This window comes from Rana temporaria, chromosome 2 (assembly GCF_905171775.1).
Source record: "Rana temporaria chromosome 2, aRanTem1.1, whole genome shotgun sequence".
NCBI classification, from domain to species: Eukaryota; Metazoa; Chordata; class Amphibia; order Anura; family Ranidae; genus Rana; species Rana temporaria.
The window spans coordinates 229,718,851-229,737,678 of NC_053490.1; the positions used below are offsets into that span (position 1 = coordinate 229,718,851).

The window sequence follows — 18,828 nt, forward strand, 5'->3', positions numbered from 1 at the left end:
ATTCTGTATACAGAACACCTCCAGGTTGGCGTATTGCATTGCATTTTACAGAAAATTACAGAGCTGCAGATTGGAAAGGAAATATCATGTTTAAGAACATTCAATTACAATACGATTTGAGTCACAATTGTGTGTGATATATTATTTCATTTTTTTATTTGCAATTTTTTCCCACAAAAGTGGAGTTACTCTTTAAGGCCTAGATTCACGTACGGCCGCTCTACGTTGCGCGGGCGTAGTGTACCGTATTAACGCTACGCCGCTGCAACTTAGAGAGGCAAGTGCTGTATTCACAAAGCACTTGCGTCCTAAGTTATGGCGGCGTATCGTAAATGGGCCGGCGTAAGCGCGCGTAATTCAAAGTAGGCTGGTAGGGGGCGTGTTGTATTTAAATGAGGCTTGACCCCATGTAGATGCATGGCCGAACGAACGGCGCATGCGCGCGCATGCTCAGTATCACGTCGTATTTACGCCCGAAGATACGTCGGCTCAATGCCTGTAACGTGAACGTTACTTACGCACATCCCTATTCGCGTACGACTTACGCAAACGACGTAAAAAGATACGCTTGTTCCGACGTCCATACTTTGCATCGGCTGCGCCACCTAGAGACCAGCTTTATCTTTACGCCAGCGTATGTCTTACGTAAACGGCGTAACTAATTGCGACGGGCGTACGTACGTTCGTGAATCGGCGTATCTTGCTCATTTACATATTCAACGCGGAAATCAAGGAAGCACCACCTAGCGGCCAGCATAATTATTGCAACCCAAGATACAACGGCGTAGGAGACTTACGCCGCTCGTATCTTGCCCAAATCTATGCGTAACAGATTCTATGAATCAGGCGCATAGATACGATGGCGGCCATTCGGACTTACGGTGGCGTATCTGCAGATACGCTGTCGTAAGTCTTTGTGAATCTGGGCCTAAGTTTTTATGTTTCATACATTTAAATGACCCTCATTTGTTAGGGTTTTGCTTCACTTTTAGTGATAACAGTAAACAGGACAAATAGAGAGGATGAATCTCCTATGGGTGTACAGGCATCAATATAAACCAGGCGGGTGTTCTAATCCCTCTTGAGTTTTAAATACTCACAGGGCAGCTCTAACATGTCCATGTATTATGTTCAAACAGGGTGAGCTTGTAAAGAAAACAATAGAACGATATTTACAAAGCGTCTGCATGTAAGGTAAAGAGCAGCTAAATTTTGAAATGTTTATGCAAGTGTTTCATAAGCCAGATCTCTATATACACCACTTATGTTTATGTTAGAATTTGAAGACCTCACTTGACCTATTTCTGCCATCAGGAAAAAATTCAATTGAAAAAAACACAACAAATGTGTGCTTTAGAATTGTAAGCATAAACGGATGTTTGCTTCCAATGAAAGTTTTTTTTTTTCTTTAAAAGCTTTAAAAGCCCAACTCCAGGCAAAATAACGTTTCCTTGCACTCAGGCTGTGCCCGCACTACACTGGTCAACTGCTCATTTTTGTCTAGGGGATTGGAGAAAGCTAATACTCACCTGATTCTCTGATCCACCTACAAATGGTGCTTCCCCACAATCCAGCAGTGGACTGTTCCTGACGTCCTCACATCCAGAGCGGGTCTATGGGCGTGATGATGACAGGAACAGTCCAACCTACAAGACTAATAGAGAGTGGGGGGGCAGGAGCCACAGGGACTGGTATTGTGCAGGGAGGATCAGAGGATCAGGTAAGTATACCTCTGTTGTGCAATGGACACATCCCCACTGCATGGGAAAACATTTTTTTTACTTTCTGCTATAAAACATATCCAATAAAAAATGTAAAAATCTAATTTGTTCATAAATTTAGGCCAATATGTATACTGCTACATATTTTTGGTAAAAAATCCCAATAAGCCTATATTGTTTGGTTTGCCTAAATGTTATAGCGCTACAAACTATGGGATATTTTGAATTGTTTTTATTTATTTATTTATTACAACGTATAGCGGGACTGCGATATTGCGGCAGACAGTTTGGACACTAACTTACACTTTTGATACTTTTTGGGGACCACGGGCATGAATACAGTGATCAGTGCTAAAAAAATATAGCAGGCTGTGTTTGGTCAGCGGTTCTGTGCTAGAAGCCGACTGATCAGTGGGCATAGTGGCTAAACTAAACAAACTACCCAATACAGGTATGGTGTGTGTTGGCACAGTGTCCTGTACATCTGAATGGCCAGCAAAAAGGATGAAAACTGACCGCGCTAATGTAGACCAGCTTCTGTACTTTGTTTAGAACAAGGAAGAAAGTTGACTGGCAGGATCAGCTAGATACTTCAGATGGCAGAAGTACATACAAATAATAGAGACTACGATTTTAAAAAAACACACATATGTGATCACACACATAGAAAAAAAAAACATTTAAGGCAAAATATACTTTAAATACTATTAGGCTCCATGCACACTGGGCTTAAAAAAATGTCTGTTCTCTTGGGAGTAAAAAACACTCACATAGAGAATTTTTTGTACAAAGTCTAGACGAGTTTAGGAGTTTTTTTTACGTTTTTTATCTGCTAGTAAGCGTCAATCAGAAACGCGATCCAGAAGGTTTTTTTTTTCTGCCTCTAAGCGTTAAACTCAAATGATGCCTCTTAACGTCCTAATGTGCATGGACACATAGGATAACATTGAGCTGCTTCTACAGACAGAACACAAAACTCCTGTAAAAGCAACTTTATTTAATATGGAGCTTCTGATTTCTAAGACTTTTAGGCCTCATACACACTGTGGCCCAGATTCAGAAACGAGATACGACGGCGTATCTCCTGATTCAGAGAATCAGTTACGCATAGATTTCCCTAAGATCCGACTGGCGTAAGTGTCTTACACCGTCGTATCTTAGGCTGCATATTTACGCTGGCCTCTAGGTGGCGCTTCCGTATAGTTACGCAAGGAATATGCTAATGAGGTATTTACGCCAACGCATTTTTTTACGTCGTTTACGTTAGGCTTTTTTCGGCGTATAGTTACCCTTGCTATATGAGGCGTAGCTAATGTTACGTCTGGCCGTCGTTCCCGCGCCAAGTTTTGAAAAGTTTACGTTGTTTGCGTAAGTCGTTCGCGAATAGGGCTGGACGTCATTTACGTTCACGTCGAATCCAATACGTACTTTGGCGCAATGCACACTGGGATATTTTACGGACAGCGCATGCGCCGTTCAAAAAAAACGTCAAAAACGCGGGGTCAAGTGAAATTTAAATAAAACACGCCCCCAACATCCCCATTTGAATTAGGCGGGCTTACGCCGCAACACATACGTTACGCCGCCGTAACTAAGGGCGCAAGTTCTTTCTGCATATGGAACTTGCACCCAAAGTTACAGCGGCGTAACGTATCGGAGATACGTTAAGCCCGCAGAAAGATGCGCTCATCTTTCTGAATCCGGGCCTGTATCTCAAAAAAGCTGCTTTTTCAGGCGTTTACGCCTTTTTTTTTCTCTGCCTGAAAACTCCCCTCTGTGTTAGCCTAAGGGGGTTATTTACAAAAAGCAAATCCACTTTGCACTACAAGTGCACTGAAAGTGCCCTTTCAATTGCAGTCACTGTAAATCTGAGGGGGACATGCAAGGAAAATAAAAAACAACATTTTTGCTTGCACATGATTGGATGATAAAATCAAAAGAGCTTCCCCTAAGTTCAGTGCTACCCCTCAGATCTACAGCGAATGCACTTACAAGTACACTTGTAGTGCAAAGTGGATTTGCCTTTTGTAAATACCCCCCTATGTGTCAATGCACAATATAGGCATTTTAAGGAGTTAAATGGCATTGGAGTTTAGAGAAAAAAAAAAACATTTGTGTGTTCAAGAGAGAAGCTTTTGAGCATAAAAAAATCGCTCAAAAGCTCCTTAACACGGGTTAACGCTAGCTGCATTCCCACCAGAATTCTGGCTGATAGAATGTATTAATGTCAGACGTGGAAACTCGAATTATCGGCCATTCAAAATGTGACTTTTTACTGCGTTTTTGTTGCTCCTAAACTTCTGTAGGGGAGAAAAGCATCAAGAGTATACAGTGTGCATGAGGCTTTATTCTTATTTACTTGGTAGGCAAACGAACTGTCCATATGTTTCATTTTATTTCATTACTATTTTAGTCATGAAAGCAATAAACTTAACACTGCAATTCACAAATCAGATCATAGCAGTGGTTTATCTTTCTCTAGTACAATATACATGGCATGCATTTAGCTAAGCCATTGATCTCCCTGCTGTGGAATACATTATGAAAGGATACATTTCTGACTGACTTTTCAGCATTGGAAACAGTCCTGATTTATGGCTTATATGTTCATTAAAGACATGAAATGTAAGAGTTTTTGGAATTCTGTGGAATGCAAAAAATATATAACATTTCCATTAAGTCAATGGCTGCCACATGTGCAGAAGCGTTCTGCCTATATAGCTCTTGGTGCACACATGCCAAAATATATTCAGATTAAAAACTTGTCACAACCATAGCATAACAGCAATCTGCTCCCCTGTTACTAATAGTTTGGCAGCCCAAAATGGGCACTTTTTTAAAAAAAGGTACACTTGCGGTGACAATAATCAAATGAATGCTGACCTTTCCATATAAAATAAATAAGCTTACCTCTCCTTTAGCTACATTCACTCTTACAGTCACAGAAAGTTTATGCAATGTATATACCGTACCTTTTTAAGAGCCGGTTCACACTGGGGCGGCACAACTTCTGGGGCGACTCGGCAAGGCGTCCTGAAGAGGACTTCAGAGGTGACTTGCAAAATGGCTTCTGTATAGAAGTGAATTCAAGTCGCGAAAATTTGGCGCTAGTCACATTTATGCTTGAACAAAGAGAAGTTTATTTCTCACAAACAGGAAAATGTGGGAGAGAGGGGATGAGGCACAGGACACCCTAAGGCTTCATTCACACTGGATGCCGGTGCAGCTCCCAGCTGGGGTCCTGTGCGTCCTGGTTCACCGTTTCAGGTCTGATTTCAGCCTGAATTTTGGTCTGAATCCGGACCTGAAATGGAGCAAAAGACGCACAGGGCTCCTGTGCAAATTCGCACCGAAGCTGCACCGAAGATATGTGAACCGGCTCCATAGAGAGCCAGTCACATTCTCCTGCTATTGCGAATTGGATGCGGGGATAATAGAACCGATTAGCAGACAGGCAGACTCCTTAGACAAAAAGGTGAGATAAGGCAAACAGCAGTACAGCAAAAGAGGCTGAACTTTACTCACATATTCATACAGAATTCTTTGGGTGAGTTCTCTCTTGAAGCTCTCTTACTGTAGCTCATCATACTAATGCCAAAGACAACAGTGCCGCCTACTGACAAAGGGAGAAGCCACAGCTGAAACAGGATTAGGAGGAAGCCCATTTACAAATTAGCCAGGCTAGCTACCACCCAGCAAACTAAATTTAGCTGTAACCCTGTTTTGGGACAAGGGTGCTACACTATATGAACATGCCAATTGCTTAGTGGTCATAATGACCATTAGGCTTCATTACTTTATGAATCAGTGACTTGCAACAAGTATGCAGATCAGGAATACTGAATATTGAGAGAAAAAACACTAAACACCAAGCATTTTGCAGAAGGATCTCAGTAATGGCATTCTCCTTAAAAATGCTTAGATAGCAGGTGTGTAGGGCCCCAACCGTAACATGTTATCCCATTATACCATTATTCCTGGCATTGTTCCTATGTTCCTTAAAATCCCAAGAAAATTCCACTGATGGATTGTGCAGATATTCAGAATACTAAATGCTTTTTTGTGTGTTCCCCGTACAAGACTGAAGTAAGTAGAAAGACATATAGTGAACTCTAAAATGTAGTTCACTGTCTGTATGATTGGTTAGCTGCAATCAGACCATTTAAGGAGACATAAAAGTCAGTGGTTGTAAATATAAACCAAGTCACTGGAAAATTGCCCTGTATCCCTAATCTTGACACGGATATTGCTGTAGCTGTTGTAAGCTCTGTTTGGTCTGGGTGCTAGCGTTTCTAAACAAATGTGTGTGTGTGTGTGTGTGTGTGTGTGTTTTTTCCAAAGACAGGCACTTGACTTCCCATTTAAACAGTGCTATACTAGGCTATTTCAGAAAAATATGAAGAACAGTTTTACTTAAACCAGTGCACATAAACTATACATTACTGTATATATGAAAGTCTTGAATCTTGAGACCCATGCTTAAACTACACAAACTTTGCTTAAAACATACCTAAACCTAAACCAAAATGATAGTGTAGCTTACCAGTTCTGAGATGTGGTGGTGGCTGCATTCGTTATTTTTAGCTTTTTTTCAGGCTAAGAACATTTTTAGCAGGTATAAAAAAAATACCAGTTGATCTTGCCAGAAAGGCACTGTCCTTTTCACCTCCTGATAGCCTAAAAGAAAGCATAAACAATGTTATCTTCCTTATGGAGAATTACTGCCAACTGGTCCTATGTAATGTTCTAAAGCTGAACTCCAGGGGCCGGATTCAGAAAGAGATACGACGGCGTATCTCCTGATACGCCGTCGTATCTCTGAGTTCCGCCGGTCGTATTTATGCGACTGATTCAGAGAATCAGTTACGCATAGATATCCCTAAGTAATAGGAATATAATGTGACCGGCCCTCTTTATGGAAAGATGCAGGGTCAATAGGACCCCACATCTCTCCTCCAGGCTGGAAAGCATGAGATCGGGAAAAAAATCACCGATCTCATCCTGACAGCCGCGATTGCGGCCTTGTTTACTTCCCGATACCCGGGCGTGACGTCATAACGTTGTGTCCGGGCCTCAGACCGTCATAGAGATGACTTCAAATCGTCGTGAGCCGGCATCGGCCAATTCGTTCTCCGTTCTCAATGGCACAGGAGAGCCTGGAGAAGCACCGGCTGGTGGCGGGAGGAGGGGACGTCCCCCTCCTGCCGCCTATAAGAACGATCAAGCGGCGGAACTGCCGCTTTGATCATTCTTATCGTGCACAGAATCTCTGGCAGAAAACAGTTATTTCTGAATGATGCCTGTAGCTGCAGGCATCATTCAGATATCACCGCACAAAGCCGAGGACGTCACATGACGTCCTTCATGTAGAAGTGGTTAAAGGGGTTGTAAAGGTTAGTTTTTTTATTTTCTAGGTTCCTTTAAGCTAGTGCATTGTTGGTTCACTTACTTTTTCCTTTGATTTCCCTTCTAAATGTCTTTTTTTCTTTGTCTGAATTTCTCACTTCTGTTCCTCCTCAGTAAGGTGTTCAGTAAGCTGTTCTGGCTGACTAACCCCCAGCCAGAACAGCTTGGATGATGGGGGCAAGTTTACTGAGGAGAAACAGGAAGTGAGAAATTCAGACAAAGAAAGAAAAAAAAACATTTAGAAGGGAAATCGAAGGAAAAGGTAAGTGAACCAACAATGGACTAGCTTAAAGGAACCTATTTCGAAAATAAAAAACGAACCTTTACAACCCCTTTAACATCAGGTTCAAATATATATTCCTCAGTTATGTCAAATTTAGGGAAATTCCATTTACAAAAGTAAATAAGATCGTATGTTCTGACTAATGTACACAGCATTTCTGAAAAAAAAATTATTTAATTTTAAGGCTTCATTTCCATGGACGTTTTTACAGACACTTTTTTTACAGCTTAAAAACGCCTGTCCATGTTTTTTTTTTTTTTTTTTTTAATATATATATTTTTTTTGAGCTGGAGCTCAAAAACGCAGCGATAGCGTTTTTTTGCGTTTTTGCACGTTTTTTAACGTCTGGCGTTTTTACAGCTCTAACGCTGGAGCTTCAGAACGCACAGAGTGAGCTAACCTTGTCCAAACCGATCACATATGTGCAGATCATTCCATGCAATGGATCAGTTTTTGTGTTATTGGCACTAGGGTTTTATTAGGGGGAATACCCCTTTATTCTTCTATGCCCGTGGAATATTTATTTACTTCATTATTAATTACCGTTAATTATTTAATATCTCTGTTTGTATTCATGTATACATTAAAGTAAAAGGCATTTGACTTTTGTTGTATCTAGCTCTACAGGTTAAAGAGAAGGTGAGAGAAGAGTCTGCGTACAGCCCAGAAGCAGTAGAAGAAAAGGTTCTGCCACAAAAATCAGAAGGTAAAGTAATGATTCAAATGCACATTTTGCACAGGATGGTAACAAACATTTATCACCACAAATGGGTGCTGAATGCTCCTTACACTAGATATACTGTACATTTGTGATGGATTTTAAAATTGCAAAGACTTTTAAGTGCCGCTCCCCTTTATCCTTTCACATTGCCCTTTCACACAACTTAAAATGAAGTGACCCTGTCAGCACAGATGAGTCAATTCACTATGAGATAAATACTGTGAAATGAAGACACACAGAAATATTGTAAAACTGTAACAACATTATAATGTATCTTCATTCACAGAACGATCCTTCTTTAGTGAAATGTTACAATTTATTTACATTCCTGAGCTAGGGACATAACATTTCCTCCCTGATACATTGTTTCCTTTAAACCTACTGGCCAGTGCAGAGTTTCCCTGATTGGTATTTTGTACCTTCCTAAAATATAATGCCTATACTCCTGGTGCTCAATGTGTGGCCCAGGGGCCACATGTGGATCAATATAACTTTGTGTGGCCCTCTTGGCTCTATTACACACTAATCTGTCTTTCCCTATTGCTCTGTTATAGCCATGATTTCTAGAAGTCCCATGTTACGTAACATGAATGTCTACGGAAGCATCTCCCCAGTCTTCAACAACTCCTATAGCATGCTCACAATCTCTGACAGTCTCCTCCATGGCCTCTGATGGTTTCTTGTATCCTGTCTGCAGTCTCTGTCCATCTTCTGCATCATGTCTGCAGTATCTAATCATCTCCTGTATCATGTCCACAGTCTCTGTCCATCTCTTGGATTATGTCTGCAGTCTCTGTCCATTTCCTGTATCATATCCGCAGTCTCTGATCATCTCTTGTATCATGTTCTCAATCTCTGACCATCTCTTGAATCATGTCTGCAGTCTCTGTCCATATCCTGTATCATGTCTGCAGCCTCTGATCATCTCTTGTATCATGTCCACAGCCTCTGAACATCTCTTGTATCATGTCCACAGCCTCTGAACATCTCTTGTATCATGTCCACAGTCTCTGATCATCGATTGCATCATGTCCACAGCCTCTGATCATCTCTTGTATCATGTCCACAGCCTCTGATCATCGATTGCATCATGTCCACAGCCTCTGATCATCTCTTGTATCATGTCCACAGCCTCTGATCATCGATTGCATCATGTCCACAGTCTCTGACCATCTATTGGATCATGTCTGCAGTCTACGACCATCTCTTAGGGCTCGTACAGACGAACGGACTGTCCGCTCAAAATGGTCCGCCGGACCGTTTTGAGCGGACATGTCCGCCCGGAGATTTCTGTCTGATGGTTGTACACACCATCAGACAGAAATCCCCGCGTACACGATACGTGGGGACGTGGCCGTGCCGTCGCCGTGATGATGACGCGGTGACGTGCGCGGCCCTGGAAGTTCAATGCTTCCACGCATGCATCGAAGTGATTCGACGCATGCGAGGGATGGCAGCCGCTCGGACATGTACGGTGAGTCTGTACAGACGACCGAACATGTCCGACGGACAGGATTCCAGCGGACATGTTTCTTATCATGCTAAGAAACATTTGTCCGCTCGAAAACGGTCGGGTGGACAAATGTCCGCTGGAAACCTGTCCGGTCGGCCGTACACACGACCGAACATGTCTGCTGAAACTGGTCAGCGGACCAGTTTCAGCAGACATGTTCGGTCGTCTGTACGAGGCCTAAGACAACGTTTGCAGTCTCTGATCATCTTTTGGACAATGTCTGCAGTGTCCGACTATCTAGTGTCATGTCTGGAGTCTTTAACCATTCTATCCACTATGTCTGCAGTATTTGACCATTCTCTGCACTATGTCTGCAGTATTTGACCATTCTCTGCACTATGTTTGCAGTATTTGACCATTCTCTGCACTATGTCTGCAGTATTTGACCATTCTCTGCACTATGTCTGCAGTATTTGACCATTCTCTGCACTATGTTTGCAGTCTTTGACCATCTCTTGTATCATGTCTTCAGCTTCTGACATCTCCTGTATAATTATCACAGTCTCTCACCATCTTCTGTATCATACCCACAGTCTTTTACTATATCCTGTTGTGTGTCTGCTGTCTCTAAGGCCCCTTTCAGACGGACGGCTGTTTTGCCGCAGTTAAAAGCACTACAAATGTTTTGTGAAATTCAAGGCTCCAGGCACTGCGATTAGCTGCATTTGCACATTGCGATTACATGCGTTTACGTGCGTTTAACTGCGGCTGCGTTTAGCTGCGGTATTCATTTCCATAGCAACCATTTTTTTGTTTTTTTTTTGTTTGGGTCCCTTGAATTCTAAAACGCTGCTATCCGCAGTTGACAAAAAAGACTGCGATTACCTGCGGTTATGTGCATATAGCTGCGCTACATCGCACCTGGACGCATTCAATTCTATTTTTTCTATTCGCACCAAACCGCATGTAACGTAATCGTGCGTAAACGCTGTGTGTGAATGGGGCCATAGGAAAACATTGTGTGCTTTTAGCTGCGGTAGAAAAATAGAAAATCCGCAGCTAAAAGCACCATTCTATCCGTCCGTCTGAAAGGGGCCTAACTCTGAATATTCACAACATGTTATGTATAGACCTTTGATGATGTTGAAAGCCCAACATATCAAGAAAGTTAACCACCACTGGCCCATGCCATGAGATAAATAGCAAAAGTTTGTTTTGTTTTTGTGAAATGACTTTAATGATGCATCTAGATTTTTATTTTATTTTTGCCATTTACCTCACATATTTACCATATGTGCAGTATTTACCTCACGTATTTACCATATTTGTGGCATTCACCTCACATATTTACCATGTTTGCGGTATTTACCGTATTTGCTGGCGTATAAGACGACCCCCTAATTTTCCAGCTAAAATGTTGGTTTTGGGATATACTCGCTGTATAAGACTACCCCTCACTGTGCCGATATACATGCCTCACTGTGCCGATATACATGCCTCACTGTGCCATTATACATGCCTCACTGTGCCATTATACATGCCTCACTGTGCCATTATACATGCCTCACTGTGCCATTATACATGCTTCACTGTGCCATTATACATGCCTCACTTTTCCATTACACATGCCTCACTGTGCCATTATTACATGCCTCACTGTGCAATTGCCGACCTCACGGTACCATTCCATTCCCTGCCTCAACGATCTCCCTACCTTCTCCCGTTTGCAGAGTATGTCAGACGGCAGCCATCCATTATTCAAAAAGCCGTGCCTCCTCCTCAGGCTGTTCCGTAATAGGTGGAACACTCATTTTCCCAGCAGAGCCTCTGTTCAGTGTTCCGCCTATCACGGATGTCCTCTCTTCCCGAGGCCGAGGATGAGAAGGCATCCGTGATAGGCGGAACACTGAACAGAGGCTCTGCTGGGAAAATTAGTGTTCCGCCTATCACGCAACTGTCTGAGGAGGAGGCGCGGCTTTTGAATAATGGATGGCCGCCGTCTGACAGACAGGTACCGGCGTATAAGACGACCCCCGACTTTTGGGGCATTATTTTACATGCAAAAGGTCGTCTTATACGCCGGAAAATACGGTACTGCAAATTTTATATTTTATTTTGATGAATTGACTCTTAATATCACATGCAATATAAAAAACAAAACACAAATATTGCATGTGGATAACTGTTAGTGAAGTTAGCTCATATTTAACAAATTCACGTCATTTACTTCAAATTCTATATTTTACTTTGACGGATTGACCTATTTATTATCGCGTGCAAAACCAAAATATTGCATGCAAGAACCCCTGATGGATTGACCCCAGGGTGGCAACGATATAGTAATACTTACCTGTGCCCACATCATTACTCTTTTGTTCTCCTTAAGGCTTGCATAGATTTTGCTTCTTTTTAATCATGTCAAATTACCCATTTGTTTCCCAAGCAGCATTACAGTCATTCATTTTAATTTGCACTGTAAATAAGATTTTCTTTGATTTTTTCCATACATACAGAGGTATCTATTGACTGCAGCTTTGATCATGGAGCTTGTGCCTGGAAACAGGAAAGTGAAGATGACTTTGACTGGAAGCAAGCAGAACGCAGCCAGGGTAAGCAGTACTGTATGTATACTGGGTTAAACAGAATTTCATCTTTTTCTTCCAAATGACAAGGATGCAGTACCGCGGCCGCCGCTGGGGGGAGTTTGTGTCGTAAACCAGCGTCGGGTATGCAAATTAGCATTTACGGCGGATCCACGACGGATTTTCGCGTTCGCTACGTCGTCCGTAGTCAAGTTTCCCGTCGCAAAGTTAGTAGTCGTTTGACCTGCCCTAACTTTACTCAGCAATCGTATTGCTGTTTAAAGTATGACCGTCGTTCCCGCGTCTAAATTTAAAAATTAACGTCGTTTGTGTAACACGTCCGGGAATACGGAAGTACGCTATGCGCGTCGCCGTTCAAAAAAAAGACGTCACGGCGCGCAAAGCACGACGGGAATTTGTGAAACTGAGCATGCGCAGTAGGTCCGGCGAGGGAGCGCGCCTAATTTAAATGGCACACGCCCATTTGAATTGGCCTGCCTTGCGCCGGAGGCCGCCGGCGTAGTTTTCATCGCAAGTGCTTGGTGAATCAGGCACTTGCGATGAAAACTTGCGGCGGTGTAACGTATCTACGATACGTTACGCCGCCGCAGTTCTACGTGAATCTGGCCCATAGACACATATTTTACTAGTTTGTGATCATTTCCTGACAATTTCTGGATTGTTCCTGGCCATCCTTTTCCATACTGCTCTTTCTATGAGTATGGTAAGCCCCAGGTTACCTTTTTGGCATCTAAAGAACTTGTTGCATATTTCATACCACGCAAATGGAAGAGAACAGAAAGCCATTGCCTGTAAATTTTTATAGAGATTCATGCAAGGTGAAATAAAGTGCCAATAATGTGCAAAATTTTTGTAAAGGTTCGTTTTTTATTTTCTAAATAGGTTCCTCTAAGCTAGTGCATTGTTGGTTTACTTACCTTTTCCTTCCATTTCCCTTCTAAGGGGCAGATCCACAAAGAAATTACGCCGGCGTATCTATTGATACGCCGGCGTAATTTCAAAATTCCTGCGTCGTATCTTTGTTTTGAATCCTCAAAACAAGATACGACGGCATCTCTGCTAGATGCAATTTTTCGGCGGCCGCTAGGTGGCGTTTCCGTTGAAATTAGCGTTGAGTATGCAAATTAGCTATTTACGGCGATCCACGAACGTACGTCGGCCCGGCGCTTTTTTTCCCGTCGTTTGCGTTCGGCTTTTTCCGGCGTATAGTTAAAGCTGCTATATGGTGGCGTACTCAATGTTAAGTATGGCCGTCGTTCCCGCATACAATTTTGAATTTTTTACGTCGTTTACGTAAGTCGTTCGCGAATAGGAATTTTCGTAGAATGACGTCACCGTTGTAAGCATTGGCTGGTTCCGGTTTAATTTCGAGCATGCGCACTGGGATACCCCAGGGACGGCGCATGCGCAGTTAAAAAAAACGCTGTTTACGTCGGGTCACGACGTATTAACATAAAACACGCCCCCATTACAGCCATTTGAATTCCGTGCCCTTACGCCGCGAGAGATACACTACGCCACCGTAACTTACAGCGCGGATTCGTTGTGGATTCAAACTAAAAAAGATAAGTTACGGCGGCGTAGTGTATCTTAGATACGCTGCGCCCGGCGTAGATGTATGTGGATCTGCCCCTAAATGTTTTTTTTCTTTGTTTTCTTTGTCTGAATTTCTCACTTTCTGTTACTCCTCAGTAAGCTGTTCTGGCTGACTAACCCCCAGCCAGAACATGGGGCAAGCTTACTGAGGAGAAACAGGAAGTGAGAAATTCAGACAAAGAAAAAAAAACATTTAGAAGGGAAATCGAAGGAAAAGGTAAGTGAACGAACAATGCACTAGCTTAAAGGAACCTATTTAGAAAATAAAAAACAAACTTTTACAACCCCTTTAAAGTATGGTAAATGCAGCATTTGTCATCCTATCAAAGATGATGAATTCCCCTTCATTCCTTCCTATAGACCATTCCTTACTCTAATGTTGCCTCGCTTGTACTGCCTCCTTCCATAAATGTATGCTGATAGCATTTTAAAATAATTCACTCAATGGAAGGAAGTGGAAAATAGAGATACTACATATTTTGCCAGCCTCTACTCACCACCCTATGTAATAGTGAGAGAAGAAATAGCTGGTTATATACAGAGAAATTAAATGTACCATGTGTTTAGCAGATTTTTACTGCAGATCTACAACATTTAAAAAACATACATTTTATTTTATTTCCCAGGTGGTGGATTTTATATGTCGGTTTCAGCAAATTCTGGTCTCAGAAAAGAGATTGGACGACTCAGCTTCTCACTGCCAAACATAAAGGCAGATAACAATTTATGTTTGGCATTCACCTACCAATTGACTGGAGATAAAATTGGCAAACTGCGTGTGTTTGTGAATGAGAGCAAGAATCCAGCATGGGAAGAACACAAAAGTAGAGATGAAAGATGGAGGATAGCAAAAATTGAAATTCCAAAGACCTACAACAGATCTACTCAAACTGTAAGTTTTCCAGAGGGTGTTTCTTGTTCTTTCTCTTAGGCCCCGTACACACCATAGAATCCATCCGCAGATAAATCCCAGCAAATGGGTTTCAGCGGATAGATCCTATGGTGTGTACACGCCAGCGGATCTGTTTCCGCGGATATATCTCCCCTGGGATGGATTCCAGCAGATCGAATATTTGCTGACATGCAGAACATATCCATCTGCTGGAGTCCATCCCAACGGATGGATCCGCTGGTCTGTACAGACTCACCGGATCCATCCGTCCGAAGGGATCCCCCGCATGCGTCGTAATGAATCGACGCATGCGTGGAATTCCTTATATGACAGCGTCGCGCACGTCGCCGCGTCATAATCGCGGCGACGGCGCGACACGTCATCGCCAGAGGATTTCGGCGCGGATTTCAATGCGATGGTGAGTACACTCCATCGCATTAAAATCTGCTGAAATCCTCGAGAGGATTTATCCGCGGAAACGGTCCGCTGGACCTTATTCGCGGATAAATTCTATCGTGTGTATGGGGCCTTAATGTATTAAGGAGTGGTAGGCTCCCTCCAGGCACACCCTGCCCTTATTATATCCATTATTATATGTGCTCCTACTATGGAGGCTTTGACATTTTTGAATTAGCACCACAGTATATACAGAGGTCCCCCTTGTCATGGGCACTGTGGCTTTTTTAATGTAAACTGTTAGACAGAACCAATTTGGTTGTTTTGCAGGCTGGTCAGTAAGTGTGCTGGAAAAATCTTTTGTTTGTTTGTGGTATTCAAAGTGAACACAGGTTTTCCTTTTTCACTGTCATCCACTTTGGAAAGTGCACATATAGGGGCAGATCCACAAAGAAGTTACGCTGGCGTATCTATTGATACGCCGCGTAACTTCTAGTTTGCTCCGGCGTATCTTTGTTTTGTATCCACAAAACAAAATACGCCTGAAGCTGTGCTAGATCCGACTGGCGTACGTCTTAGTACGCCGTCGGATCTAAGGTGCATATTTACGCTGGCCGCTAGGTGGCGTTTCCGTCGATTTCCGTGTCGAGTATGCAAATTAGCTAGATACGGCGATCCATGAACGTACGTCCGGCTGGCGCATTTTTTTACATCGTTTGCTTTCGGCTTTTTCCGGCGTATAGTTACCCCTTCCTCACTGTCTTAGTTTTCCTAACCTAACCTTCCTGCTTTTATCTGCTTTCAGATTACATTTGAAGCTGAACGCGGGAAAGGCAAAGCTGGAGAGATAGCCCTGGACAACGTCTTCCTTGTCACTAGTCCATGCCCTGAAGATTAAACATGATATTATTTTATCCAACTGTACTGTATGCCAAAAAACAGACGTGCCTCATTTTTTATAAGAAAAGAAACTGTATTTTTTCTGTGAGACGTGACTATATGGACCTTGGTCACAGTGCCATCTTGTTTACAGACGATGGAAACACATAGAAAACATGAAGGGGACAGAGTAGGTGTGTGCTCTGGAGTTACCATGTCATATACAAATATCCACAATGGCAAAAATGGTGCTTATAGCTTTATTTTAGTTAGAATAATCTTTTATAAAACTATTTTGTAGGACAGTTGATGCATTGTGGCACTAATTAGTGGCATCATTTTTATCACATCATTTACCTGCATTATTGTTATTGAAAAGTATTATAACGACTAAGTATGCACTGTGAAAAAAAAAAAAAAAAAAAACATACTTGATGGAACCAAACCAAATGTTGTAGACAAGTGATGGTGAAATATCCATTCTATACTATTGTTAAAGAAAATTTCCAGTTGAAACATAAATCCTCTATTTGCTTGGGGCTTATCTGTGCGGTAGCAAAAATAGGTCCTCACCTTCTGCAAACCGAAAACAAGAGCACAACAACCATACTAATTATACTTACAGAACTTTATGTACTAATGTTTGGATACATTATTTTTTTGTTCTGGAATAATAACACATTTTCACACAAAGTCTGAAATCTGTATTTGTAGCTCCAAAGCCTGCTAAAATTTAGGAGCTGTGGGTGATGGGACCCCTTCTTAAAAGATTAATAGCAAATGGATTGTTTTTTTTTATTTTTACTGTAACTAGAATTTAGGCTTTTGGTTACCCATTGCATGGCTTACATTTTCTGTGGCCTCATACATCCCTTTCAAGTTATAATACTGGTTGGTTACAGAGATGTCAAAGAATTATGTAACTCAAAGCAGACATCTTATTTCCTATTAAAAGGAAAGTTTTGTGTATTTTCAGTGAACACATATTCCTGTTATTATTGTAGTGTTTAGCTTGAAGTAATTTTAATATGGCTTACATTTTTACATGCTTGCTCTTCCATACATTTGTTATGTATTAAATTCAAAGATTTGTAGATTAAGACTAGCAGGAGCAGTTAGTGGCTTAGTGCAATAAATGCCTATCAACGGCCTATACTTAAAAAGGTTTGCTATTTTATATGGAATATATATATTATATATATATACACTACTGTTCATGTAGCCTCAAAGCTGAGTATCTGCTGTGTGGGATTATTAAAGGCGTGTTTCGCCTACTTTTGCCTTAAACGACTGTTTTCCCACACGTTTTGGAATTAAGTTTGGTGATGCCACTACTGTGCTGCTCATTGTACCTCAGAGGACTTGATGGAAAGCAAGCTGTACCTTTGGATCTGCAGAGAAAGGATCTCCCTACTCCTACTTATTTCATCCTTTGGATTTAATTTTCCTTTCCCAATGGATACTGTGATGTTGCCTATTGGTTAAATCATCTCCATTCCCCCATCAGTCATCAATTTACCACCCATCAGTTAATTAGATCACCAGTCATCAGGAGGGCAGCTCTAATATAAAAGAAAATAAACTTCCCTTTACTAAGAAGGCTGTTGTCACAGGGAGACCTAGTATGGAAGGATGTCTGGTAAGCCGGTCCTGGGGAAAAGAACGGCTTCAAAGAGCATACAGACAAAACTGATGACTGGTCCTTAGCCCTCAAATTTACTTTTCTGGGCACAGCTTTCTCAGTATAAGTCCTAAGATATTAGCCACCTAGGATTTTTTCAATGGATTAGCCAACTAACACATTTACATTGTATCAAGGATCAGTAAACCACTACCATTGTGTTGCAAAGTCTGCTGTATCCATTTGCGTACCAGTCTATAATTAATTAGCTGGCAAGTATTCCGTTTTCAGTGCTGTGATAGTTTGACTGACAATTACGTACAACTAAGAGCTTATTATTCCCTGAAAAAAGAACCCCACACCATAATCCCCTCTCCACCAAATGATTTGGAGTAGTGCAAAAAAGCAAGGTTCATAAAGACAAGGTTGAGCGAGTTTTTGCGGTGTAGGAACTAGACTGGCCTGCACAACCTGACCTCAACCTGATGGAACAGTCCTGACCTCAACCTGATGGAACACTGTTGGGATAAATTAGAGCGGAGACTGTGAGCCAGGCCTTCTCATCCACATCAGTGCCTGACCTCACAAATGCACTTCTGGAAGAATGGTCACACATTCCCATAGACGCACTCCTAAACCTTGTGGACAGCCTTCCTAGAAGAGTTAAAGCTGTTATAGCTGCAAAGGGTGTCCAACTCAATATTGAACCCTATGGACTAAGACCGGGGTGCCATTAAAGTTTATGTGCGTGCAAAGGCAGGCGTCCCAATACTTTTGGTAATATAGTGTAGTTAATATGGACCAAGAAAATTGAGTTAGGCTCAGTGCTGCATTCACAGGAAACTTGGTTTTCAATGAATGAATACCAAGCTTCTTCCGTTTGACCGAGGCAGAGAAGCGGTCTGATGACATCATTAACTCGGCCTCAGTCAACCAGAGGAAGACTTATAGAATACAAAACTTCCTATGAATGGCTGAGCATTGCTCAAGCTACTCAACTTTGTTACAGGAGCAGGACAGAAAGTTCATGTTCTGCTGTCGGAGCACATCTCTGTATACTGTATGTAGCTGAGGTTACATATAGTTAATACATCCACAATGAAGCAAGTCGTTTTTCTTTTTTACCAACTTAGTTCAAATGAACTATTTAACATTAAATGAAACCTGGAGATCATCTTTAACTCACAGGTCAGATGAGGGTGGATATGAGGGGGTTAATATGCAGGATAAGGGAAGTGAATGGCTAATAAACAGATC

General features: G+C 41.9%; 1 protein-coding gene across 1 annotated transcript in view; it reads left to right on the forward strand.

Moving 5' to 3' along the window:
* The window catches only part of EGFL6 (EGF like domain multiple 6), a 99,558-nt gene extending 82,039 nt beyond the window's left edge, over nucleotides 1-17,519 (forward strand). The window contains exons 9-12 of the mRNA XM_040336519.1: nucleotides 8,030-8,116; nucleotides 12,098-12,193; nucleotides 14,410-14,675; nucleotides 15,877-17,519. Coding sequence (XP_040192453.1) covers nucleotides 8,030-8,116; nucleotides 12,098-12,193; nucleotides 14,410-14,675; nucleotides 15,877-15,969 — 542 coding nt within the window. The 3' untranslated portion in view covers nucleotides 15,970-17,519. The remainder of the gene's footprint in view (nucleotides 1-8,029; nucleotides 8,117-12,097; nucleotides 12,194-14,409; nucleotides 14,676-15,876) is intronic.
* The last annotated feature ends 1,309 nt before the right edge of the window (nucleotides 17,520-18,828 follow it).